Raw genomic sequence first — 27630 nt, forward strand, 5'->3', positions numbered from 1 at the left:
GACATTTCTCAGCTGCCACACTGACAGGCACTGCTGGCCCAAATTGTGTGGGAAGCAAAGGAAAGAAGGACTGCTGAGAACTAAAGGAGCTGTATTGGTAATAGAACATGAAAGCACAGAAGTCAACACAAAATGATACAAAGCCTAATAACAATACATTGTGCAATTAACATACATAAACACTCCCTTCAGCAAGACCTTCCTCACCCGCCCTTCCCAACACAATCCCTCAGCAGGGAAGCAAGTAGCTTGGTGGCTCATGCCTGCCTTCTTGAAGGGAGATTCAGAATCAAGGTTCAGTGCATCAAAAATAAAAATAAAAGCAAATTAAAATAAGCAACTAGCGACGACTGAATAAACAAAGCATCTATTCATAAAAGCTAGCCTGCAGACTGAGCAAGTTTTTTTGTACCCTCCAAGGCCTACACTGATCCTGGTTTACTTCCTAGTCACTCTTCTGTCTGCCAGCCCCCAGGAGTCAAAGCTCTGAGCTGACACAACACTGCAAAGGAGCCTGGCAGAGGGAGCAGCATGCATTGCTGGCACTGGAACAGCCTCAAGGCAGTCCCCAGAGGTCCTTGGAACTCAAATTGCTGGTTGGTTTAAAAAGCCAACTGTACACAGGGCGGGACACCAGAGGTTGAGGTACTTTATTGCCCACTGGGAGAGATTCCTCCCCATCCCTCATGGAAGTGCCTTTGCCAAGACAAAGCTACTAATGACACACCTCTTGTTTAGGGGGAAGAGCCACCATTTCTTTCATACATGTTTTACCAATGTTTGAGAGCAGAGAGGGTCTACAGATCAGCCAAGAGGATGCACCAACAGCCTGCAGTCCTTCAACTGCTTTGACAGACCTGTGTCTAAGTCAAGGTTTCTATGTCTTGCTGCACAGGTTTGTTCAAATCATTCATATGGATGTGGAGAAAAAGACAGTCTAAACAACACTATAGATGCTATAGAACTATAGCTTTCCTTAAGGCACAGTTCAGATAAACCCCTAAATCACTTTTCTCCCTACTGCCAATCAGTGTTTAAAAACAAGCCAAGAACAAACAAAACAAAACAAAAATTGGACTATCTTGCTGTTTATCCCAAAGCATTCAACTATGTGTTATCTTCTGATTTATGTGGAAGACTTGGCAAAGTGCCACAGAAACCAGAAATGAAGGTAAAACATGCAACAGAAGCCAATTTTGAGCCTGGCACAGAAGTGCATGGAGAAGTCTTGACACAAATGCCATACTGAGAGGAGTTTCCTGGCTCTGTGCCTTCATCTCAGATGCAGTTCCAGAGTCAAATAGGATACAGAGGATTTCAAAGCCAGTCTGGTATTTTAAAAGGAAAGTCTGGTTACCTTTCCAGTGGGTACAGTCGGGACAGGAATTGCTTCTTATTAACCTACATGGTTAAAGTTGAAATATCTTTCTACTGAAGCCCTGGGTCTTTTTAACTGAGTTGGACATTCCCATCATTTCTTCCAGGGACTTCAGCATCCTAGCTTTTCTATGTCTTCCCTCCCACATCCACTTTCCTCGCTGAAGGTTTAGGTAATAATGTTAAGTACCAAGAACCAAAGCACCTTGGTCTCAGAAGTACCATGAAGCACATACACCAACCATGGTACATTTTCACAAATTAGCCCCAGGCTGCTGGCTTGGCATCAGTCACTAACCTGGAGACGGGAAATCCTTGTCACAGCAGCTTGCAGAAGTGTGAGCACATCAGATCTATGCCAGGAACTGTACTCATCACCTGCATTGGCCTTTTTCCAACAGGGAACCATCACATAAGAATTGCCAGTGGCTAGCTGAGTGCCTTGATAAACAGAAGCATTGGAGACACTGACAAGAATATATAACTTTTGCTCACAGCTCACCAAAGACTTAACACCTTCCACTGGATAGTGTAGCCTTTGACAAGGCCAAGGAGAGAGCTGCCAGGAGCAATGCAGGGCCTCTTCAATGTGCTGTTGCCCAGCTCTGCCATCAAAACATCTCTGCTCCTTCCCACACTGCAAGAGAAGCAGAAGCCTGGGGAGTTCTGGCACACACAGAGCTCCACAAACCTTGCTGAATATTTCAATAGGAGCACAGAAAGCTGCCAGCCCCTTGGCCTCATGCATGCAGTAGGTCAGGACAAAAGGACATTAGGCCTCGGCTCCAGGAGTTACCTTGGGTACTCTGGCAGCAGGTGCTACCTGGGCTATACTCTTATATACACTACCAGGGCAAAGCCTCATCCTGTGCCTTCTGCATACCATCCCCTGGTTCCACCATCTCCAGGAAATCAGCTCTGGAGAATATCAGGATAGAAGTTGTGGAGCCTTCCCAGTCCCATCAGTCCCTGAAGAATCCAAGCTGGGCTCAGCCCCTCCCTGCACCCTCAGGAGAGCAGGGTTAGGGGTAGTGTGCTTGGATGAAAGACAGAACAGTCTCCTTTGATAGCTTCTCTGGATCTTGTCTTTTCTGAGAGTCGTGCACTTTGACACCTTCCCCCCATTCCCAGAAGAGGCGGCTGTAATGGCAGACACTGTGGGCAGAGAGGAGAGCAAGGTTAGTTTGGCAGGGAAGGGAAAGGGAACACTTCCATCCCAGTGAGAGACAGCTGCCCTTGCTATGAGAGCCACACAGGAATACTCAGAGCAGGTGCCTTAGAAAAGACCAGTGCATTTATTCATTCACCTTACAAACTCTACAGCCCTCAAAGTACAGCAACAGCCAAGCCTAAGAGATTTCCATGGAAACAAACTTGTTAATTCTAGCTTCACTCAAATTCAGTTCAGTATTTGCTGGAAGGAGTCAGGTCACTAGGGGAAAACCCTACCTCCCCCTAAAGTTTCTCAGAGGATGAAACTGTCATTGCAGGCAATGGAAAGACCTTAATGAAGAATTTAGAAAGTCTGCCAGGAGCAGCAACCTAATCCCTCACCACATACCTACCATAATCAGTAACAGCTGTCCTATGTAGCTTTGCAAACAAACAGCACTTCCCATGGCACAAAAGCAGCTAGGATCATTCCCTCCTTCCCCTCATGTGAAATAACTGAGCCCTGCTTTGCTGCTGAGAGTTCTGGTCCTACAATGCCATCTCCCACTCCATCCATCAAGCACAGCCCTCCCTCACTGCATCAACACAGTCCCAGCCATAATGAAATCAGAGCTGCTAATTACTGCCAACACAGCAGCCTTTAGTTTTGTACAATTACTGACACTTAATATTCATAGCTTATTTAATGCTTCTGTTCTAACAAAGCAGTACCAGCACAGCGACAAGAGCACATGTCAGTGGCTAATTATAGACATATTAGTACTCACTAACCACAACACATCCCTTCTGGAGTCCCACACAAGCACTCCCTCCACCTCCTCCGCCATTCCTGTAGATTCATGCTAGCCTATTTCAGAGTACATAGGCAGAACTAACCCCACCCCGACACACTGAGGGAAAAAGCATCATGTGCCTCTCCTTTTAAGCCTGTTCTGCCATTCACCACATGAAGAAAGGCTTAAGGATTCTTGAAAGCACTGCTCTAAGACAGTAAGGAGGTTCAAAGTGAGAAAATCAGGAGTGCTATTTCATATCAAGTTCTTACTCAGAGGCACAGTCTTGAGTAATGGTAGTAGTGCAGAACATCTCTACCCAGGAGCCCTGAGGCACCAGACTCAGCATTTGCTGTACTTGGGTAATGCCCTCAGCCTAGTACTCAGTAGATAGGGATGGTTTTCAGCAGCCACAATGTTAATAACTATCCAATGGCAGGCCACTCCATCCTTTCCCAAGGAGCTACTGTTTTACTCTCTCACTCTCTTTAAAAAAGCTCCCAGCTTCCCACAGGTTATTCAGAGCCTGGGCTAAATGAGCTGGGATTTGCTTTTAAATTAGCAACTTCCAACCAAACATGTTAAATACAGAGATGCAGCAAACTACAGTTGCTGGGCTCAATTTCTACTTCCCTGCATGCAGGAGGTTCAGTAACTTGTAGTCTGATGCAGACAGAGGAACGAAGTTGTGACATGTTCGCTATTCATAGCCATTAATTGCAAAATCCATGATTCCACATCAGCAGTTTCCTGACAGCCTGACAAGGTGCCAGCTCCTGCAGCACACCCTTCTGGTGATCAGCTACACTTGCACTGCAAACGACTGCAAGGACACAGCCCTGCAGTGCTCCCTCCCAAACACCCAGGCACACACACACACTGGCAGACACATACTCATCCATAGCCTCAGCTCTGGCTCATACTCACTGAAAGGGTGCAATGGCTTCAGGAAGGAGGTTGTATGTTGCTACATTGGTCATTTTGTTGAAGAAGAATTTCTTCTTGAAGTTTTTGCTGTATGCCATTGTCCAGGGATCTAGCAGAGGGGTTACAGGGATCAGAGGGAAAAAAAAAATCACAGAAGAAATAGACATACAGTAAAAGCAGGGAGGAGGAATCTATAAGAGTAACTGTGATCCTTCCATTACTCCTTTTTCCTTCCTTCTCCCAAGACAACCTGCTTCCCAAGCTGTTCTCTATTCACAAAAAAAAACCCCATCTCCCTCCATTTAGAAGCTGACATTTGAAACAGGGTATTTCCACTTCCTATTACTCTGGAAAACATCTTGATGAAAAATTGTGATCTCATTAAAAAAGAAAGTAGTCAGTCATGTAAAAAAAATGGAATTACCCCCATGATAGCTAATCAACCCACAACACAAAAACTTACATATAATACCCTAAACCTCACCCAAATCCAAGCTACCCCCATTACATGCAAACACTTAATCTCTAGCCATTCGAATATTGCCATTCATTTTTTACCAAGTTACAAGATGAGCAAGCCTGGTCAGTACTTTTTACTTGGAGAGACAAAGAAAAGCTGAGAGGGAGTGGGGACTCTCTTTCCTACCGTTCATAGTCCGTACGATGTAGAGTCCTGTGGGCACAAAATGCCGATCATCTCGGCCGGTGTAGGACAGCCGGGGCATTCCTCCTGAACTCTTGATGACTTTCATCTCTAACCTAAACGTTGAGAGAAGGCAGTGATAGAGAGTGTTCCTTCCTTTACTGTGCTTCTACACACCTGGTACCACCTGCATCCCCTTCCCCAGAGTGTCACAGTGAGAACTGACAGCACTGCACAGGACAGGATCAAAATCATCACACGCTGAAAAATTGGAGTTTTTGCCTTTCCATCCAGGACAAGAGAAACCAGTCAGACCTGTCTATATCAGGCTGCCAATTGAGTGCTGTGGTGAAAAATCTGTGATAAGCTACCATAATTAATCCAAATAGGGTTCCTATTTCAAGTGTGAATTCTTGACCTTTCAGGCCACTGAGAAGTCATTGATACTTCTGCACCCAAACTCAGGCACTGTTGCTACTCCAACTGTTATGAAGTGCATTGGCCACATCTATGGCATTAGAATGATGCTCTGAGTGAGCAGCATCTCAGGAACAGCAGCCACCACGAGCTCTAACAGCTCTTTCTGCATGACCCCACTAGCACAGATCAGAACATTCTCTCCCATTGCTCTGCACAATGACTGATAACCTCAGTGGGCCCTGACATTTTATTTGCACCAAATGCTTACCTCACAAAAATCTTGTCCATTTCTTCCAATCTGTATACTTCCTTCACTCTGGGAAGACAAGACAAAAACATTATTTCAAAAAAGTTTAAACTGTGCTTTTTTTTTTTTTTCTGCCCAGCTACAGGTAGCAGACAAATTGTTGGTTTTATATAGCATGAGGTAGTCAGGCTCAACTGAGCTTTACCCTTCTTTATCTCCTCTATCTTTATGCTTCAGTGCCTAGTTTTTCCTGGCTTGAGAAAACCTGACACCTGCATGCCCATGGCTGGATTGCTGTAAGCAGCAGATAAATGTCCTTGCTGCTAAGGCAACTGTACATTTTTACCTCAGGTTGACTATACAGAAAAGTGAAAACAGTGAAAGTCAGGTGCTTTTGTTTTCCCATCAGATAAATTGACCAAGCTCAGTCCCAGGCATGTTCTGGCTTCAACATGTTGGTCTCACAGTAAAATTAACAATCTGATCTTCACCATTACTATCCTCAGAGGTACAACACACTTGTTAATTACCCTGACTGAGGTAAAAAGAGCTTTTTTTTTTTAATCAGTAAAGATTGTTTTGAGTCCTCATTCTGTCATTACATCAAACTGATTTTGTTGTTTTGAGATACAGAAAAACAATAAGTTAAAAAAGCACTGCCTCTGATTGGACACCCCAACCACTCATTTCTCACATACTGCTACAAGCATCAGGCTTCAAAAGAGTACAGCAGGAACACTTTAACACCTTTCCACAAAAGCAGCAAATGACCCCTCTACAATCCATTTCCCCAGCTCTCTTCCTCACTTCACCTTCAGCCTTCCCCAGCATTTTGGGTCCCTCCAATTATTACAATTGTCCATTTGTTATTAGGCAGAGATTCCACTTGTTACCTTTCATTAAGCCATTAAGGAGAAGATCCTCTTTCCCTTTCTGCAGATTTTTTCCTGATATTGCTGCACTTCAGCTTGTGAATGAGAAGCTGTTTTGTCCATAATACGTAACTGATGCCTTCACAGTGGTGCTCTTATGCTACACTGCAGTAGAATTAATGAAATAGAAGGCCAGGAGACAACCAAAGCTGAAACCCTTTGTCAGGAACTTTCCTGGGGGTTGTAACAAAAGCCTTGCCCTCAGAGATGCTGGTCAGTCCTGCATTTACTAACAGTCAGCATCAGTGTACTGCTGCTGACCCTTCAGGGCAGACAAGGAGAGAATTCTTTGCAATGATTAAGCTCACTGGGTACTAGACCTACCATCACACACATTTGGAATCAACACCAGCCAATCCACCTATGATGAAAGGTGACATGTGAAAGAAGGGCACAACTTCTCCATTAACAATATTTACCTTAAATGTACTAAAAGCTTTTAGCCTCTCTCCAAAGAACATACCAGAACTATGAATTTCAGCCTGAAACTTAACACCCCTTCATGTCCTCCACACACTGACACCAAGGCAGGCGAGGCTGAGGGAAGGAGGTGTCACTCACCGGATGGGGTTCATGTCCGGCCGGCTGGGTTTGGAAACAGCTTTGACAAACTTCTCTGCCAGCCGAATCCTGAATGAACATGGAAACAGAACCCAGCAAGTTAATGGGGCCTTTGGCACAGCAGGGAGGGAACAGCTTCAACAGAGTAAGTGATTTGACAACTCAGGACATGCATACTGCTAGGCAAATGGGTCTGGTAAGATTTCTTTTCACTCCACCCTCCCAATTCAGTGCCCAGTGATACTGCCTATTATCCATTACAAATGAGTCTCCATAGCTTACTCTCTTAGTCCTCATGCTGTTGAACACTGGTATATTTATCAGGCTAGCAGGATTAGCAGAGACATTATGTCCCTGAGGAAGGAAACAGAGTGGTTTGCTCCTTCTCTCTCGGGTCATTCATATTCCCAGAATGGTCAGTTTACCCTAGCCATGCCTGGCTTACCCTAAGCTAAGAAAGAACTAGAGCTGCCCTCATACACAGAGAAGATACAGTTGGAAAAGCCTGTATGTACTTCAGTTCAGAGCAGCTTCATTCCCAGTTCATCTTTATAGCAGTGTTTCAGCTGAATGCACTTGTCTCCCCATGCTCAGCATTCTGCTTTTTGTCTGAACACTGTTTCCCAGTCACTCCTACACATGTATAGAAAAAAGCTTCTCCAGAACCTACATACCTCTGGTTGAAATGCTGCGTTCGAACATCATTGCCATTCAGCACCAAGACATCAAGGATGTGGATGGCACTGATTTTTCTCTGGGCTTTCCCCTAAGGACAGCAATACAGAGATTGATTATTCACACTGTTGATATTTCAGCTTTGATTTATAGCCTGTTTTTTGACAGGACATCTCTTCTAGCAAGAAGGCACCTTTCCAGGTATTAGAAGCACACAAATTCCCTGCTGCCCGTTATACAGGAACATGGCATCCTCCAAGAACTGGTGCATCTCAAATACCCAGTTCTGTCTTAGGGGAGGGAGAGAGGGCAGGACCACAGCTGCCATCACCAGCTATCTGTGCCTTATCAGGTATCACAAAGCCCAGTACTCTACAGTATCCTTGCCTGAGGTGCAAGAGGACAGGGAAACTTCCCAGGCACCTGGGATTTTTCACTTTACACTGTAAATATACCCCGAGGATCTTCTCCCCGTAGCCTGCAGTCACTACTGAGCGGTTATGTACCCACAGACCCACAGATACATGAAGTCATGGTGGCAGTGTCATGTGCAGCTCCACTTAGAACAGCAACACATCAGGTAGGTCCAGAGTGTTTTCAAAACAATGTTGAAGGCTCATATTTCTAGGACTGGACAGAAAGAACTTAATCCAAAATAGTTACTCTAAAGATCTTATACAAAAAAAGCCCACCTTGTACCCGGCACAGATGGAACATTTATTCTGCAGCATCGTACAGAGATTAAGTGAAACTGCTCTTTGTAGCAAAATGGTAAGAGAGAGTAGGTTCCTACCTCTCCTTTCAGCTCATGAACAATCTCCACAGAGAGAAGAGTATCTCGTGGCAGCTCAGTTTTCAAATCCAGCTTTGTCCAGCGGTCTGACTGGCGACCACCCCAGGTGTAGATCTGTGATTTCTGTACATAAAGACTGAGTCAGATTCAGCCAAGGCTTCCCGAGGGCAGGGGTGGAGAAGAGACCTCTAACTGCAGAGCAACCCTCAGAGAATCTTTTTGTCCTAAGCTGTCACAGGCAGTTTCTTTGTCATAAGTTTTAAGGAAGAATCTTAACCTCTACAGCAAAGGAACAAAAACACCAATTCTAATCTACCAGTGACTTTTCACACCCACACAAAGAACCAGAAATAGAACACCTTTAAAAGGACAGTGAAGATAATTAGAGACACTAGCAGGAGTGCAGGTCTCTGTGTAGGCTGAGATTATAGAAAAAGGGTTAATTAGTGTGAAAGGCAGTGACATCAGGAGAAAGAAACATAAATAACTAGCAGTCTCGGGTACTGCTGATGAGATTCTTTTAGGCCTTTAGGGGCAGAAAAAGATGGGATGAAACTGCAAGGCAGAATAGTAGCATTGAAATTAATCAGCAAGACTCCCAGACTGTTCTTAGCACTTACCCCTAACCCCAAGAGGAACTTCTGCTCACTTCCAGACACCATACACCGGTAATCTAACACTTGGCGAATTTTTTCCAGTGTGCTGGAATTCAGAGGAGTGGGTTTGTAACTGAAGGTATCAATGTCTGTGCCCTAAAGAGCAAAATATGGAAAAGGCAAGATAGACACATCAACACGCAGGTAAACATAACTTCTACATGAAGCAATAATCCAGGACTAGCTTCTTCATCTCTTAATTCCAATATGAAAAAAAAGTTATATTTGTATGAAAGGATTCTAGGCAAGCTCTCACCTGAATCAGCTCAAAGAACTTGGACTTGGGATCTGAAGATGAAGGAGCAACACGAGCCTGATCAGGAATCTGAAAACAAATTCAAACAATTGATACTGGGTGCTAATTCTCTGGCACATTGAAAGGAACATTTCTGGTTTCAATATATGACAGGACAGTCTGCCCCTGAAACTCCTGCTCTTGGGATTCAAGATGAAGAAGAGATGTCATGTGGCAAATAAAATGTCTCACATGTTTTGCAAATTTAATGTAGGCATGCCACATCTCACAGAAACCAACCAGCAGCTCCAGAAAGATTTCGTCTAAACCTTTGATGTCATGCATGTTTTGATGAAATATCCTTTCATCAAAGACACACCATCAGCCTGTGAAACTAACTGCCATATCTATGGCCTCACTGCAGTCAAAAGCTTAGGAAACAGAAACTGCAGACTCATAAAATGAGACCTTTTAGAAAGCTCTGCTGCTTGGGATCTAGGTGCTAAGTTCACCCTGTGTACAATGAAATATTCTCAACTGCAAAGAAGCCTGCTCAGTTAAGCCATACACAATAAATCAGGGACATCCTGTTTGATTACACAACAGCTTGAAACGCTTTCTGACTTTCCCACAAGACAAGATATTGAACCTCTGTCTAGAAAGTCCTATCTTTACTGCAGCTCCACTCTTGTTTCACTGTAGCAAGGACACCTTCATAATTTGCATGCTTGACCCCTTACTTACCCCCCATAGCTGGAGACACTCCTTTCGGATTTCAGCCTGCCGTGGCTCAACCAGCGTTCTAAAGAAAGACAGCAAACTGTTAAAGATGGTGAAGCCTCCTTCATCTTGCAGCATTTTATATCCCAGCCTTATAAAATCTGGAACTTTCAGCATCTGGCTTGACAACAACAAACATGAACTGCTCCACAAAGGGTTGTATGAAAGAGGCTGCTGCCTTCCCTCCCCACCCTCCAGTTCCTGTGTTTAGCTTTGTTTCATGGTTTGCACTACTGACTATCAGCCATCCCTTCATTCCATGAAAGTACCACTGGGTATAAATATTTTCACTAAGTTATGTATTTGTACAAACTTATGCTAATCTCCAAGAGCTGGGTACACAGACCTGCTTAAGAATAACAGTGCAAACCTGCTGAAGGCCATACAAATTACAGTTTCAAGGTAGAATCAGCTCTAAGACAATTTCTAACTACCATATTCTCTCAACTTTCTACCCCATATTATGTCTGGAAACACCTGAGCAGAAAAGCCATAGCAGGGAAACATTGCAATGGCTTTATTTTTATGCAAGCAATTAACATCAAACTTTAGGTAATTCCAGGTCTGTAACATAGATGTTTTGAATTGCCCCTGGAAAGATGAACAGCTATGACCCACACTCAACTTGGATGGTCACTGTTGAATTGAAAATACCAGCTGCAAGTTACTCTTCTGCTTACATTCCTGGTAAGAAGCAAGCTCACTTATGGTAACTGGAAATCATCCAATGCATGGAAGCCTTCTCGACAAGGGTGATAATAGACCATCAGTTTTCAGGACTCCTCCAGCCACCCACACATCTCTGCAAATAACTCAGGTGGAGACACAAACTGAGCTACCTAAAAGCACTTTTCACTTTCCTGGCTCCAAAGGCCAAGACAAGTATCAACTCAAATCAATAACTTATTTAATAAGGGCAAAACAATTCATTAATAGTAGGTTAATTCAATCTTCACCAAAAGGCAGAGGAATATACTCACGTGTCTTGAACAAAGGCACGGATTTTGGCTAGTGCCTTTATCTGAACTTTGCAGTGGCTAAAAGAGAATAAAAGTTTTAGTCAGGGAGCAAATTAATCACCACCAACATTGTTCTACTGTTCAAAACAAGAAAGAGTGCTGGGACAACAGGGGGAAGCCAGTCTGATTCACAGAGCAATGAGGGATCTTAGCCAACATGATTCAAACTGACAGGAAGATCAGTGGAACAAATTAGGCAGTATTTTCTTTTCTACACAGTTCTCTGAGGCCAAACAGTCACTAACAGCAATACAGAATTTCTGTCTGCACAGGGACCCCTGCTCTGCTCAGCCTCTCAGGGAACAAAAGCAGAGCAGTGTGGCAGCATCAACAAGTACTTCCATGAGTGTAGGAAGTTACACAGGAAAGCCACGCTAAATTAATCTGCCTACAGCCAGCAGCCTTCATCACCCACAGTAACTCACTTTTCATTGGATTGGACAACGTAATTGTAGAAGTCCTGGTTGTCTTTGATCACGTTCAGCGGGACGATAAGATTCACATCCACGTCGGAATTGCGCAGCTGGTTGAGTCTGATGTTTACTGTGAACAGGTAATCCCGCACATCCTCAATGCCTGACTTCAGGCCTTTGCACACCACGTACCTGCACAGCAAGGCACAGACATCAGTTCCTTCACACAGCCAACTTTTCTGCCACACTCTCATTTAAAGGGGAGCTTCCCAAACCCCAGGAACTCTTTCCTCCTGAATATCCTTAGGAAGATGCAAACTGACCTATCACTGAGTCATCGTACATTTTCTAAGCTCTGGAAAGACAAGGAAATGCAACCCTATGAAAACCCCCCACATATCTCCCCCAAGTAGTAAATCAATTCTGCTAAAATTGACAGATACAATGAAAACACAGATAATATCACAGAATCATAGAATGGTTTGGGTTGGAAGGGATCTTAAAGATCATCCAATACCTTCAAGTACTGGAAGGCCCCAGTTAGGCCACCCCTAAGCCTTCTCTTTTCCAGGCTGAACAATCCCAATTCTCAGTCTTTCCTCATAGGAAATGCGCTCCATTGTTGAAATCATGTTGGTTTTCCTCCTCTGGACTTGCTCCAACAGGTCCATACCCTTCCTTGTGCTGGGGACCCCAGAGCTGGATGCAGCACTGCAGGATGGGTCTCACCAGAGCAGAGTAGCAGGACACAGTCCCTTTCCTAATCCTGCTGGCCATGCTGCTTTGGAAGCAACCCAGGATACAACTGGCTTTCTGGGCTGTGAGCACGCAGTGCCAGCTCATGTCCAACCTCTCATATATCCTCTGGCTTCATGAAACCATAGTTGTTTCATGCAAAACAAGATCTGTTACATACCCAGTTCCATAGCTTCCTTCCCATAACAGTAATTTGGCAAACATCATCTCTACCTTGTCTATAATTTACCAAACAGCTAAAATGTTTCCTCCTCCAAGACACCTGCTAATTGAGGCAGGTCACAAAGCCTCCACTAAGCTTACCCAAATCCATCTATCACTGTATTTAGAGGATTGCTCTCTTTAGTAGGCCCTCATGCTCAAGCATCTCACCTCTCCGAGTTAGCAGGGCGGCTTGTCACAGGTTTAAAGATGCAAATTCTCTCAAAGCAGCAATACAGCAGATAAACAAGACCCACACTGAATGGAGTAAACAGGTCAAAGGTTTTGCAGACAAAATGTCCTCCTGTAAAAAAAAGAGGAAGTACATTGATGCCAGGAGATAATAAGGAAATAAGGAGATACTGAGCACCTCAATCCTTCTGCAGAACTAGAAACAGATTTTTTGTGCAATTAAACAGCATCCAGAACACAGTTATGAAGTGGGCCAGCAAGACTTCATGAAACATCTTCCCTATGTGTCTGCAGCAAAGAGAGAAAAGCATTCCCTTGGCAAGAATCTAATTGGTACGCAGGCTGTCTCACAAGCAAACCTCCTATCTGCCCCCCATCCTTCCCTTCCAGGCCCAGACTGTGCCCTACAGCCTGGCAGTATGCCATGCCAAAGCCTCCAGGGAAGAGGAGCCCTGATATATGCAACAAGGAACCTCTGACTAGAGGAAAAGACTAATAGATGTTACCTGAACAGAACAACTTGCCATCTAGAGAGAAAAGAGTCTGTGTTGCCCCTCTCCTTCAAACAAGATTCCCAATTTCCCCAAGCAAAAAGCAGGCAGCACTATAATCATTTTTACAGAACTATCATCTACCCATGTAGGAAAGACTTAAAGAAAGCTGCCCCTTTTATCACATCACATTTGAGACTACTCCTTAGTAGATCATTGCCTCGGGTTCCTCAAAACATAGGGCATAAGATACAAATTATCATTTTGTTACAAATTGTCTTCTATATCAGTGCCAAAGGCTAACTAAACTCAGTGGAAGACAGGACCCATCGGAAGGAGACACAGTGTAAAGTCCATCATTTACTAACAATGAGGTGCACTAAGACAGGGTAAGGCATCATTAGTTCTTATCCCACAGATGACAGATTTAAAGGAGAAAAGATAGAGGAAAGAAAGAACTGGATAAACACCACTCAGCTCCAATCAGCTGGGATATTGAGGAAGTTGGTCCAGCTAGTGCCATAAATCTCAGGTAGACTGCCCAGTTATCACAACAGATTAGCTTATTTTTCTCGCCACATCTCTTAGCTTTGTGACAACCATCTCAGGACTTATGCATACACATTCAATTCTGTGCAACTCATGGCAGAGCAGACTTCAAGGCACTAATAAAAATTGTACAGCAACGTTCCCCAGTGCCATAGACACCTCAGAGAAGGAGGAAGGTTAATGGACAGAACATACCTGTCCGGACAATGGACAGTGCTGTGAGGAACTGGCAAAGCATGAGCTGCTTGCTCAGGATTTCTTGCAGATTCTCCTGGCCCTCCACTGAGAAACCCTGCAAAGTGCATGGCATATGATTAGTATCTCCACAAATCTGTTGGTCAAGCAAAGGATTCTGAGGAACTAAATAATAGAATCATGATCATTTCTGTTTGTTTAAAGTAGAAGAATCAGCACTAGAAATTTTAATGGCAAGGCTTGTACAATTTCATAATTGTAGCTACACATGTCAAACACCCTATTGCATGCAGACAAAGGTGTCGGTTTTGTCAGGCTTTTTTTAGTGCAAGAAGAAAAAGAAATAAACCAACCCCATCAGCCATTAAGAAATGCACTCCCTTGTGATCAGTATTGTCCAAAACAAAATTCTGGAAAGCAGTAATGTTCTCTGATCGAGTGATGTCTCCGTCTCCATCAATCCCACCCTCTCCTAAAGAAAAAAAGGAGACAATCAATAATACATTTGCAAGAACAAATAAAAGATCAGTATGTGCAGATGATCTATTGTATTCAATCAACATTTAGTCAGAAATTGAATAGACCTTGATAGGTGGAATAAACATTACAAAGTCCCTTGTTCACCACCAAAGATGCTTTTTAATTCAGAAAAATTATTCAGATTGAGTGGCTGGGGGGCTGAAACAAGACCATACAATAACCATGCTCAAATGATGAGTTGTACGTTAGCCTCAGCACAAGACAAATGAAGACTATATGACAACATAATATTCTCATCCAAGCAGGAGTGGCACATAGCTGAACCTAATGAAAAGATAAGGTCCAACTGCACTGCACAGTTCACCTGTTAAAAACATGTTATTACAGACAAGGCAAAATTCTTTATATTGTGCATTTGTGCATTTGCAACCTTCTACTAAGAATTCTAATCATTCCAAAGAAACATAATAGCCTATTTTCAAGCACAGTGTAATTTGAGCTTTAAAAAAGCAAACGCCCCCCAAAAAACTGTGAACAAGTTTACAAAGGGAGTAGGGAAAGAGACGTAGGATTTGTGCACAAATACTCATACAGTTTTCCTCTGTGGCTCTTTTAAAAGAGCTACATTGTCCCCCAGCTGCTGTTTTAGAAAGCTGAGCTAAGGTGCATTCCAGAGCTTACCAGTTGTGCCTCAAGTAACTCTGAACTTCTATTTAGTATTAGACCCTGTAAATCTTCTACAACTACAGATTCTATTACCTCAGCTGGAGGACTAGAAAGGAGAAGAGATCAGGATGCATGATATGGTTTTGATAACCAAACTCCTCACAACCATCCTGTCAGTAACTGAAGTGACACTGGAATTTTTTTACCATTCTTCACAACAGAAATAGCATGCCAGGCTACTTCCTTCCCATTAGTCTGTACACACCTCACTGGACTTTATAGCATAACAGAAAGGGATCAAGAAAATTAATCAAAATCATTGGGCTATTAATTTCTCCAGGTATGTCCTCCTCTCCATAACACCAGTTTGCTGTGAACTATGAAGATCCAAACACTGCAGCCAAGGTGTTTATCTGCTTTGCTGCCCTTGCCATGAACCTTCACTTCAACTAAGATCTAATCCTTAAGTGCTACTAACCATTCACTAAGAGCTCATAGTCAGGTGTAAGAGTGGCAGCCAACATGAGTAAGTGGTGGAGAGAAAAAAAAATCCACACAAGGCACAACAACAGAAAAGCAAACTCCCTGCTCTACATGACAGTCACCTTCCAGTTTCTTTAATAGTCTGAAATAAGAAGCACAAATACTAGCAATCCTTGGATTTCCCCTTCTAGTCCTAAAGGCAAGGCAGACAGAGGGCTCAAACACATCATCAATATTAACTAGTTACAATGCATGAGATGAGATGCAGCAATTGTCTGTGTACACCTGTTCAGTCTTTCTCAATGCTAGGTAAAACATGTTAAAATAACAAACCTCCTTGGGTTAAGCAGCTCATTTAGTCACAGTGATTCAGATACAGCCGCTAGCCCAAATCTGTTTTATTTATCTTTACTAAGAGCCCACAATCAATTATGAGAGCACAGCTAGGAAGGTCTGATACAGAAACATGCTGACAGTTGGGTAAATGAGGTGTCTAACTGGCTCTGCTAATAGATCTTTGGGCACATCAGGAGGCTGGAGCACCTCTCCCATAAGGATAGATGGAGAACACTGAGGCAGTTTAGCCTAGAGAAGAGAAAAGAAGGCTCTAGGAAGTCCAAGCATCCTTCAGTATCTAAAGTGGGCTACAGTAAAGATGGGAAGGGACTTTTTATCAGGGCATATAGTGATAGAATAATGCATAATGGCTTCAAACTGAAATAGGGCACGTTTAAAATAGACATTAACAAGAAATTCTTTACTCAGAGTGATGAGTCACTGGGACACATTGCCCAGAAAAGCTGTGGATGCCCAGTCTCTGTTCATGGCCAGCTTGGACCATGATTTGAGCAATCTGGTCCCTTGGAAGGTGTCCCTGTTCACAGCAGGGGGGTTGGTGCTAGATGATTTTAGGTCCCTTTCAACCCACACAATTCTATGATTCTATGACAAGTCATCTCATTCACTGTTTCAGGCTGAGATCAGTGATGTGAGATGAACATTGTCAAGCAATCTTTAAGCACTCTATAATGTTCAGATAAGCAAAGAACTCAAATATCAATTGCTACAATGAAACATATTCCCAGGTCAGACTGGTAAGAAATGCAAATGATTTTGAAAAAATGAAAATTACTTCTCAGAAAAATTTCTTGACATGCAAGCTCACCAACCTCAAGCCTTTTCTCCCATGACAGCCCCCTTCTACCTTGCAAAATGGTTCCCTAGGCTTCTCCTAGATCCCCCTGCTGGTATCGATACCAGTCCTGCCACTAATACAGAGGCTGCAGCATGAGCAAAAACATCAGGTAACACTCATGGGTGCACTACATACCATAATAAGGCTCAAAGAGCTCACTGGAAGCAGAATAGAAATCCTCCAGTTTAAAATCATTTGGTCCTTTCAAGGTCATGCCAAATCCTTTCGCATGCCACTTGCGCCTCCACAAGACATATTCAGAGAAGCCTCCGGGACCAGCACACACATCAGCAAAGTAGAGCAGCTCTGCATCATACTCCTTTATCAAAGGCACCTGCAAAAGGAAACTGAGGAAATTCTTCTGACCTGTAACAGCTCCCATCAGTCAAACCACATACATCATAAACTACACTGCTCAGAGGAATCTTTCAAGGACCTGTTTTCCCAGCTAGTATCCTAAAGATTCTCCTTTCTTCCCACCTTCCACATTTTCTGAGAAAGCACTGCTGTTTGAAAGTTAGAGGAACTCACCCCTTGGCTGTCCTTAGGGTTTGTAAACATGTAGTCAAAAACATGGTCCATATTTGCCATCTTCATCGCAGCCCTGTGAACACATAAATAGGGCCTTGATAAGTTTCATCCTTGGCTCCCTCAGCTGCAAATGGACCTACATGGGAAGGGACTGCAGTACCACACATTCTACAAACCTGTTCAGGAAGAAAGCTCCACGGATCATCTCATAGGGGTTAGACCTTGTTCGGGCTCGACGCATTTCTTCTCCATCCAGCTCATCAAATACACTCTGCACAAACAGAAACAAAGCTCATCTGGACCTGGCACTGGCTGGAGGGATAGGTAGGCATCAGCATGTCTTATTTCTTGCTTCTCTCTCCTTAGACAGCAAACTCCATGTAGGATTTGGTTCACCAATACAAAATGGTTTTCTGTCTCATGATGATATTTGCTCTTCTTCTAAGCCACCTCAGCTCTTAAGCAAATTTAATAACACTGACAAATTCTGTACTGATAGCTCCAGAGCCTGATAACATGGTTAGCCACCTCAAAAGCAGTCCCAGCCTCAAGTATTTCTTCCACATATATAAACACACACTCTATTGCTGTATACAAGGGCATGATAAAATCTAGGAGGAAAGACTGAACAGACAAGAAAAGAAGGGGAACTCATTTCCTTAGTTTAGTCAAGACTTTAGCCCTTCCGTCGGCCTAAGGGCGGGTGACTGCTTTCTGTCCTCTCCGAGCTGGTTTTGCCTGGGGTAGAGTTAATTTGTTTCATAGTAGTAGTTTCATATTAGCTAGTATTGAGATACATTTTGGATTTGTGATGGTAACAGTGTTGATAACATAGAGATGTTTTTGTTACTTCTGAGCAGCGTTTGAACATCATTAAGTCCTTTTCTGATCCTCATACCACCCTGCCAGCAAGTAGGTGGGGAATGCATTCTTCTGGAGTTTGGAGGGGACATAGCTGGAACAGGTGACCCCAACTGCCCAAACAGATATTCCATACCATACCCTATAATGCTCACTATATAAGGCTGGGGGAAGAAGGAGGAAGCCAAGGACATTGAGAGTTAGGGTTTTGTCTTCCCAAGTAAGCCTTGCATCTGATGGAGCCCTGCTCTCCTGAAGATAGACGGCTGATCACCTTGCCCATGGCAAGCAGTGAATTAATTCCTTGAATTAATTCCTTGTTTTGCTTTCCTTCCATTGAGTGGCTTTTGCTTTACTTATTAAATTGCCTTTGTCTAAACCTATGACTTTTCTTCACTTTTACCCTTCCCATGCTCTCCCCAGTCCTGCTGGTGGGAGAATGGGTGAGCAGCTGCAGGGGACTTAGCTGCCAGCTGGAGTTATAGCAAGAAAATCTCTCAGAAGGCTGAGATTCAAAACAGGCTGCTGAACAGATAGTAAAATAAAAAAGGATGCTAGGTCATCCCAGTGACATCGAAGTGACAGAGGGCATTCTGAGCTCTTGTCAATTACCTAACTACTCAATCCTCTTTAATTATTTATTTCACTTGCTTCCCCAAAACTTCAGTTCCTCTCTAAAAAGGGGGCTCACCTTGCACTGCAGGACACTATGTAAAAGCTCTTCATTACAGAACTCTGTTTCATCTTCAATCATCAACTTCCTCTGCAACAGGACAAGAGCACAGGGAGCAATTAGCAAGCATGCTATTGTCATTTCAGAATGCAGCATGTACCAATAATGCATGAAGGCTGCCAATCACACACTAGGCTGTATCAGCAGCAGTGTGGCAATTAGGCTGAGGAATTTTCTCCCATGTTAGGCATCTTGAGATCACATATGAAATACTATATCCAGTTTAAGCACTCCCCAGTATAAGAATGGACACACTGGAACAAAAGCAGCAAAAGGGCCAGCAAAATGACAAGGGTCAAAAAACACCTGGTATATGAGAAAAAGCTGAGAACAGTTTGTTCAGAACGCAGAAAGGGAGATCCTATTGCTGTACCCAACAATGGGACAAGTCCCTAACAGGAGGCAGAAAAGATTGACCTAGGCTCCTAGAGATGTACAGTGACAAGACAAGAAACAATGGACAAAAGCCACATTAAAAAAATGCTAATTAGCCATATGTAAATTTTCTTTTGTCCATCGGGTTGTCAAACACTGAATAGATGCCCAAACAGGCTGTAAAGCTTCCATCCCTGAAAATACTCAAAATTCCATTAAACAAGGCCTTGAGCAACCTGATCAGATCTAGCTGGATCTGCTTTAGGTAGGAAGCTAAACTAGCAACCTCAAGAGGTTGTTCAGAGTTCATGCTATTCTACAGCTATTTGACAGGGCAACTGGCCCAGGCTGAGTATCCTGCTTTATCTTAGGCTGGTAAGTACCAAGACATACAAAATTACCTTCCCCACAGTCATCCACTCCTTCAGCTCCTGAGCATCTGGGATCTCTGTGGTACATTCAGGGCACCAGTCCACCTTCTCATAGGCACTAGGCTGCAAACACAAGTCATGGGAAGAGCCAAAGATGTTTTTACGAGAAAAATATAAAAACTAATTGCTCCCCAAAAGTTTGCCTCCCAATGCTAGCATAAGGGGTTATGCCATGACTTCAGCACCAAGTCATGGTGTAGAAAACTGTAGAGTTTTTTCCTCCTGGACTAAAACATGTCTTATTTATTTTTAAAATAAAAAACAACCTCAAACACCTCCACCACAAAAAAAAAAAAAAAAAAAAAAAAAAACAAACCCCTCACCACATTCCCCTTTATTAGAGTCCGTTACTCAAGGCAGAACAGAAGTCTAGTACTCAAAGTACAGTTTAGAGACACTGGAAAAGAGACAGCTGCCAAGAAAAACCACAGTTTACACATTCTTTCACCCAGTTTTTGCTGAACACAACATGAGAAATGGCTTAAAACAGAAAGTACTTACCTCTGGCTCATCCTGCCAATCAACATTGAGCTCCCCATCAAATCCTTTGAGGGTCAGGCCAAAGCCTCTCCTTCCCTTCTGATTGGAGGCCTCAACAATATCTTTCCTGCCTTGGCCATATTTTCCCAGACCTTCTCCTTCCCGGAAGCCCATCTTGGCCTAAAAAGGGAGCAAAGGGAGCACTCTGAGAAAAGTGGACTCGAGTTTCTGTGCTGCTGCTGAGGTCAAAGAGTAGTGCAGAAAATGGCACATCGCCCTGAAGTGACTCGAAGGCACTGAGCATTTTTAATCTCAATTGCAGCTTTCAGGACTTTTGAGTGAGTTCACTTCACTGAGGCAGGATACAAAAAAACTAGATCTGAAGAATGATGTTTGAAATGACAGCAAAAGGCTCAGTAATGCGGGAAGAGCTTGCTCAGAGAGAAAAGTAGTGAGGAGCCTGGAGCCATTCATCACAGGCTTCAGTAAGCATGAATGGTTCATAAAAAAAGACATTGGTATAGAAAGAAATTCATGTTGTGATGATATTCTTTGTTGTGAACATGCATTCAGATGCATTTCAAATACCAGTTAAAACTTCACATAAAACTCAGAGGAGGAGTGCAAGACATTGCACCTGAAACACATACACATCTCTTAGGTTAAAAGAACTATGTTCATTATCTGCTAGTTTTTCAGGTTTTCTCTCAGTAAATTTTAGCAATAAGAGAACAATAACAAAACATGGGGATGCAGTCAATTTCATGTATGTACAAAACAGTAAGGAAATAAAAGACAGAGAACCCTGCTACAAAATGGATCAGAATCAAAGTATTTTTTATAACAAACTGATCTTTTCACTTTGCTCTCATCAGCTCTTAATAGTTTGGTCCAAAACTATTTTGACCTACCATCAGCTTTTGGGAGACACTGTTATACATTGAGTAGCGAGATGAAGTACCCTCCACAAGAGAGTCTTGTTTGAACTCATTGCTGAAGACTGGTCTTTTTTCATCACCCTCACTGTCAGAGCCACTGGTGCTACTGGAAGATTCTGAAAACAAACAAAAAAGTGAGAATGAAAATAAAAATAAAATGGAAGAAAGATATCTCAGTAATCACATTAGAATATAGTGAGACTCATTAAATCCTCTGAACACATACAGAGGACACTTCAGTATCTCAAATGTATTACAGGAATTAATATAATGAATTACAGGTGCAATATAACACACCCTGTGCAACCAACACTTGGTTATCTTTCCTGTTGCCTCAGGGAAGCACACAGCTTCTCTGACCCCATGGATTCCAGGCCCCACAGAGGGCTGGGCAAGCCCCATCACACAGCAGAGCAGCCACAGCACGACCACAATAGTACTGTGGTGTGCCTGACCTTTGCTATGATCCTGAGGAGCTGAGAAGGGCCACAGGGATTCTCTCGTGAGAATAGTGACAATGACATCCTGATGAAACATTTTGAATTTTCTTACATATCCATAACTACAAGTGCAAATTCATCCCTAACTCAGCCAGAAACTCATATCAAGTACACAGGCATCTACCAAATGGCCAATACTGCAGAAAGAAGAGAAAGCTACATTTATGATACTTCAGTTAACTAGTAAGGATTCCCAAGTTCACTACAGCAAGTGAGAGAGTTTTTCACCTCTAGACTTTACAGATACATACAAACTTAAAAGAAAGATGAGGTCAGAGGACACCAATCTTTTTTAAAATACCATGAGAGAGGTTTGAGGAAGAACTTAAGTCAATGGTTCAGTCAAGGTAATATCAACACACATAGCAAGCACTCAAAATAAACCTTCCTCACCAGAAACTGATGCACCAGAACCTTCATGGGCACAAATAAAGAAGCTCTGTCTGTGCCCAGTTCCACCTTGGGATCTACTGACAAGAACCTAGGCCTGTATGAGCTGTAAAGTCCTGACTGCTACTCTCCAGCTGGGAAATGCCCAAATGTACTCGCTCCAGGCAGGATGTAAATGGGATCTGGGCAGGAATCCCGGCAGTCTCATTTGTCTCAGCCTGCTCTGTACCAGCTGGGTGCCCAGGGAGGCCCTACAATCCAATGAGTCCTTCTGGTTTTCCTGGGGTAATATCACTATGAGGATGAAGCAGTGGCACAAGTTTCTTACTACAGCTAATTCATACAGACTACAGGAGCAGCAATTCACAGCAGGCAAAGCCTTGCTCTGTGTTAGCCCTCAGCCTCTTGAGCTCCCTTGTTTGCCAAGTGCTAGAAATAATTTTGTGCTGGTTTGTACAAATAGGGGAAGTTGAACTACAAAAGTTCTCCTGACATAAAACACAGAAGATTGTTAGCAGAGTTGATCTTTTTCTGTTTTTCTCTTAAGAAGGAATAATTTAGTTCCACAGAAGTGTTGAAAAACCCCAAAAGATATTAAAATACTTAAAAAGAAGGATTGAAATTTTCTTAGATTTGTCTAATTTAAGACAAAGCACAGGCTATTTCTCTCTCAACTCACAGATCTCTGTATTTTCCTGTTCTGGAAAACTGAGCATCAGTGAAGTAACAGGACACAACTGAAAATGAGCAAAAAAAGGCCATTACAAGAAAGTGAAGCAAAAATGAAAGACACTACTGTAAAATATATAACTGTAGTTAAAACCCTTTCGATGTGTCCGCAGTGCTTGTTGCTGAGCAATCAGTTTTTAAGATTCAGGACTTGTGTCCCCACATAACTACTACATTAGAGTTTTACAGTATGAACATTTGAGGCTTCCAGCTCCAAAAAGGAAGGCTCTGATTCAACCTGTGTTTGCAACATTCTGTACCCATCTCAATTTTCAAATATCTATCACAAGATATATTCCTGTTTCTTTCACAGAGCTTTTACCTAAGAACACACTCACAAAGGATTTTTGCTTTAGGGTCAGTTACTGCTTTCTGCTTCTTCAGTACACAGCTTCAGTTAACTTTGCTACCTGCTTTTTAACTTTTTGCTAACTGCTACCTGTCTTATTTGCTAGACACTCAAAGTGCCTTAAACACAATTACCTACTGCATAAGTTACAATGGAGTCACTTTACAACTCTTTCTGTTTTTAAGATATGCTAAGCCATGCTCAGCTGAGCATGGCTTAGCATATCTTAAATCACTTCTTTCCCCAAGCTCCCTTCTTTCATTAGAAACCACAATGGGTGTAATAGAATAGTAAACAATTAACTGAACCCATAATATTGTTGCTGAACTGTATAATTTGTTTCTTAAACACTAAGGCTTAAAGCCTATTTTGATTCATGTATGAACTCAATAATCAAAAGGGGGGGAAAAAATGAAAACAACATCAGTTTGAATTTTTTAGCTCAGGCCTGAGTGCACAGAACATTCCCTACCCCAGCTCTTACATGCTGCACCTCTGGCCTCCTCAGACAGGTGCACACACTATATATATCCTGCAACTACAGCTACTCCCACACCAACCCCCTCATCTTCCACACACACCCCTTCCATTCTCACAAGGGAAGGCTTCTTTATGTGTTCAGGCACTTGAACACTTCATGACCATGAGAAATCCCAAGGCTCTGACATAGCAGGCACACAGTGAGGCAACCTGAAGTACCACCTTGGGAGAGCTTAGTGTCCCACAACAGCGACACCAATTGTGGGGGTCACATCCCAGCTCCAGGTGAGACAGCACACTCCAAGAAAAAGTAGGCAATGAGTTAACTCTGCAAGAGATCTTTCTGAAAAGAAATACCTGTGAGCTCTCACAACTCTGTCCCCTGGGAAAATCACACTGAGCCAGCATAAGAGATGGTCCTACAAAGTAGAAGCCCCAACCAACTGGCTCCATTGTATTCATCTCACTTTCTCCCATCTGCAGAAATGTGGTAAGACTACTGGTTTCTTTCTTCCTTTTTAAACAAAATCATGATGCTTCTTTATGGTGTAACACCCACAATGCCTGAGTACTGAGTTTCCAAACCAGAAATAACTGCTGAGACTGAAAAGATCAATATGACAAGAATGTTTAGAGCCTTGGATCATGCACGTCATGATCCAAATCCAGTTTTCTACGTCTGAATTCACACAATTCCCAGATTAAAAGGTTTACATAAGATTTTTAAAAAGCCTAAGAGAATTCACACCAATCCAAGGTTGTGAAAAGAAATAATGTAGCCTTTTTCCTAAAGAGAGAGTATACCCTTGAAGTTCAGGCTATCAATCAGGATTTAGGATTGAGGAGATGTAGGTTCAATTCCTGGTTATTATTTACATCCCCTGAAGCAGCACATTCCCGATCTCCAACCTTACCTTGAGTGGTATGATTACTGAATTGATTTTCATCATCTGAAGTAGAACTGAGGGTTAATCCCAAGTCTTCTATCCTCTTCTTCTGCTTATTTTGGGGGCTGCTAAATTCGGGTTCTGTCCTTCTCTTCATGTTTTCCTGAAATGCTAAAAGAAGAAGATCACACTTGGCAAACATTAAGCATAACTTTCTGTAATGCACAGCAGCATGGTGGCATAGATCATTTTATGCTCTTCAGTATTAGGCTTTTCAACTTAAATGTCTTCAGGTAAAAGTGTTAGCTTCTTTTGAACTCACCTTTGTAAACATCTAGTCTAACTAATCAAATGGGAAACTGATATGGAAATTCCCCTATAACTGATGAATTTTAAATCACTTCTACAACCTACGTATCCCCAAATGCACGTAGATGAAGTCAACCCAGATGTAGACAGTTATTAAAGTTATAAACTTAAATATATGGCAGCTCATTACTGAATCAAAGAGTCATTTTATCCAAACACACTGAAAAAATGTCAGATCCATCTAACAGAGATTATGCAAGGTGGAACCAATTTCTCACAAGACTCCAAACAACTCTGACCTCACCTCTGCAAATCTTAATTAATAAAGGAACTTTTCTGCACAACTTTTATAAAAGAACTTGATTAAATATGCATGCTCAAGTTGTGTGTGAAGTTGTGTTTTTCACCAGGAATCACTGGCAAAATATCCAGCTTCTGGATGTGGCTGATAAATTTTGTGTGAACTCAGAGAAAGGTCTAATGCTTAAGATGGGGTTAATAGAAGCCAGCTTGGCAGGTTTGCAGAAGACAACAAGCAAGAAAAGGGAAAAGTGTAAAGGCAAAAATGCTAAAACCTCCTTGCAACTGAAAAAAAAATTAAACTGTACCTTGATTAGTGTTTATTATTGTACATAGGATTGTTGGGCTATAAAAGATGCCCCAGGTCACCAATTCAAACCTTTAGTTATCAAACTTATTTCCACAAACAGCTTAAGGCCAAATCCTTTTTTTACCCCCACAACTCTGACTACAAAATGATCCCACAACCTCACTGCACTATGGCTAAGAAATCTTCTCCCTTCCACCAGAAGTTCTTTTAATGACAGCTCACCATTATCTGCTCTTGCCTCAATTGAAGGTTTTGTTTTTTACCCTTGTTTATCTCTAACAAACCAGCCATTTTATATTTCTTCTGAGAGAGCCAAATGAGAGGCCAACACTCTCAGCTCACTTCTGCCAGCTCCCTATCGAGACCCCCACCCTCCAAACCCCACTAAGGGTCCCTCAGCACACCTGTCTTCCCGACAAATTTCAAACCATGCAAAATTAGGCACAAGTTAGGGACACCCGGTCCCTCAGGAGCCCCGCAGGTGCGAGAGAAAGCCCCTCCACATCCCCAGCCATGCCCCACAGCCCCCTTGCACCGCCCCACCGGCCTCCACAGAATCGTTTAGGTTGGAAAAGACCTCTGAGGTCATGGACCCCAACCCACGAGTGGGAACCAGACAATGGCCGTAAGTGCCACGTCCAGTTTTTCCTTGAACATCTCGAGGGATGGTGACTCCACCACCTCCCTGGGCTGCCCACTCCAAGGTCTAATCACATCTTCTGTGGAGAAATCCCTCCTGATGTCCAGCCTAAACCTCCCCTGGTGCAGCCTGAGGCTGTGTCCTCTTGTCCTGGTTGCCTGGAGAAGGGGCGAACCCCCCCGGCCACACTCTCCTTCCGGGGGTTGCAAAGAGCGATAAGGTCTCTCCTGAGCCTCATTTTCTCCAGGCTAAACACCCCCAGCTCCCTCAGCCGATCCGCACAGTCCTTACCCTCCGAACCCTTCACCAGCTCCACTGCCTTCCCTGCCCCTCAGGGCCGTCACCCCGCCCGCCGTGCAGCCCCGGTCCCACAGGCCGAGCCGAGACCCCCCCGCCGGCGGAGCGCGGGCAGCGGGGAGACCGCGGGAGCCGCCGCGGCCGCGCCCCGCGCTGACCCGCACACGACCGGGGTCGGCGGACAGCGCCGCGCTGGAGCGGGCGGCACTCACGGCGAAAGCGCGGCAGGCTCCGAAGGGCTCCGGCTGCGAAGGGCTCGGGCTCCCGAGGCGCGGTGAGGCAGGACGCGAGGCCGCTGCCGCCGCTTTCGTTTCCCCGCTCTGACGCGGCGCCGTCCCCGCCCCCGGCCCGCCCCCGGCGCGGGGCCTCGGCGGCCGCCGGCGCGCGACAGTGACGCACCGCCCCAAGGGCCGCGACCACGGGCGGGCCCGGGCAGCCCCGGGCCCCGCTGGAACCCCGGGATTCCGTGGAACACGCTGCAGAGACTGAATAATTTGTGACTGTATGGATATAAAAATGTTCATCGATCGTGTAGCGTAGCGGAATGTGGGAGTGTTTTAGGCTGGAGCAGAGAAGGCTCAGGGAGCACTTCATCACTCTACAGCTCCCAGGAGGTCACAGCCAAGTGCGGATCGGCCTCTTCTCCCCGGCCACCAGTGCCAGGCCAAGAGGACACAACCTCAGGCTGCCCAGGGGAGGTTCAGGTTGGACAGCTGGAGGAATTCCTCTACAGAAAGGGTGATTCAACACTGGAATGCGCTACCCAGGGAGGTGGTGGAGTCACCATCCCTGGAGGTGCTCAAGGAAAGACTGGATGTGGCACTCAGTGCCATTGTCTAGTTCCCATGGTGGCGTTAAGTCATGGGTTGGACTCGATGACCTCAGGTCTTTTCCAACCTGATCCTGGGAGCCGTCTTGTAGTTTGCGTTAAGCTCGAACCCTGAGGACACAGAGCTCAGCACACAAGCTGGAATGCTTAGTCTCACAAAACCAAAGCAAACACAGAAGAATCAAGAGACAGGAGGATCCTACTTGGGAAGTGTGGCTCATGGTTATGTAGTTGCTGTAAACTGTGTGTCTAAATAGGTTGAGTTATGGCAGGATGGGATGATGAAGAGGAGAAAGTAAAACATTGACTAGTCAGAGCCTTTGTTAAAGAAAACCTGCACTTCACTTGGGGGAAGGGGGGCACAGCTGGATTATTGAATTACCTGTTACATGTTCTGCAGTTAAATTTGACAGTTGTTGCTAAGGCTCT

General features: G+C 43.8%; 1 protein-coding gene across 3 annotated transcripts; it reads right to left on the bottom strand.

Moving 5' to 3' along the window:
* Positions 1–71: 71 nt before the first annotated feature.
* On the bottom strand, positions 72–26689 carry CMTR1 (cap methyltransferase 1). 3 transcript variants are annotated; one of them, XM_058020306.1, is made up of 24 exons: positions 26585–26689; positions 24544–24687; positions 21155–21297; positions 20265–20423; positions 19734–19826; positions 18916–18987; positions 17540–17634; positions 17364–17436; positions 16968–17166; positions 14362–14480; positions 14009–14105; positions 12753–12885; positions 11637–11816; positions 11173–11229; positions 10157–10214; positions 9434–9502; positions 9142–9273; positions 8522–8644; positions 7728–7819; positions 7054–7122; positions 5582–5629; positions 4897–5009; positions 4251–4359; positions 72–2532 (listed from the first exon to the last, which is right to left on the bottom strand). In XM_058020306.1, the coding sequence occupies exons 2-24, from the start codon at positions 24671–24673 to the stop codon at positions 2400–2402; spliced, it is 2496 nt and encodes an 831-aa protein (XP_057876289.1). In that variant the 5' UTR covers positions 24674–24687; positions 26585–26689; the 3' UTR covers positions 72–2399. The 3 variants fall into 3 exon arrangements, with proteins under 3 accessions (XP_057876289.1, XP_057876291.1, XP_057876290.1); XM_058020308.1 differs by lacking the exon at positions 26585–26689 and adding an exon at positions 26531–26549; XM_058020307.1 differs by lacking the exon at positions 26585–26689 and adding an exon at positions 26367–26430.
* Between the last annotated feature and the right edge of the window lie 941 nt (positions 26690–27630).

The sequence above is a fragment of the Melospiza georgiana genome, chromosome 3 (genome assembly GCF_028018845.1).
Source record: "Melospiza georgiana isolate bMelGeo1 chromosome 3, bMelGeo1.pri, whole genome shotgun sequence".
NCBI lineage: Eukaryota > Metazoa > Chordata > Aves > Passeriformes > Passerellidae > Melospiza > Melospiza georgiana.

What these genes read in the sequence shown, in the direction of transcription:
- CMTR1 (XM_058020306.1), bottom strand. Translation starts at nt 24,673, where the DNA reads ATGAAGAGAAGGACAGAACCCGAATTTAGCAGCCCCCAAAATAAGCAG. An exon ending in GTGTCTCCCAAAAGCTGATG is followed by an intron (nt 20,424 to 21,154) that starts GTAGGTCAAAAT and finishes CTCCCTTTTTAG; the next exon opens with GCCAAGATGGGCTTCCGGGA. An exon ending in GAAGCCATTGCACCCTTTCA is followed by an intron (nt 2,533 to 4,250) that starts GTGAGTATGAGC and finishes CTCTGCCCACAG; the next exon opens with TGTCTGCCATTACAGCCGCC.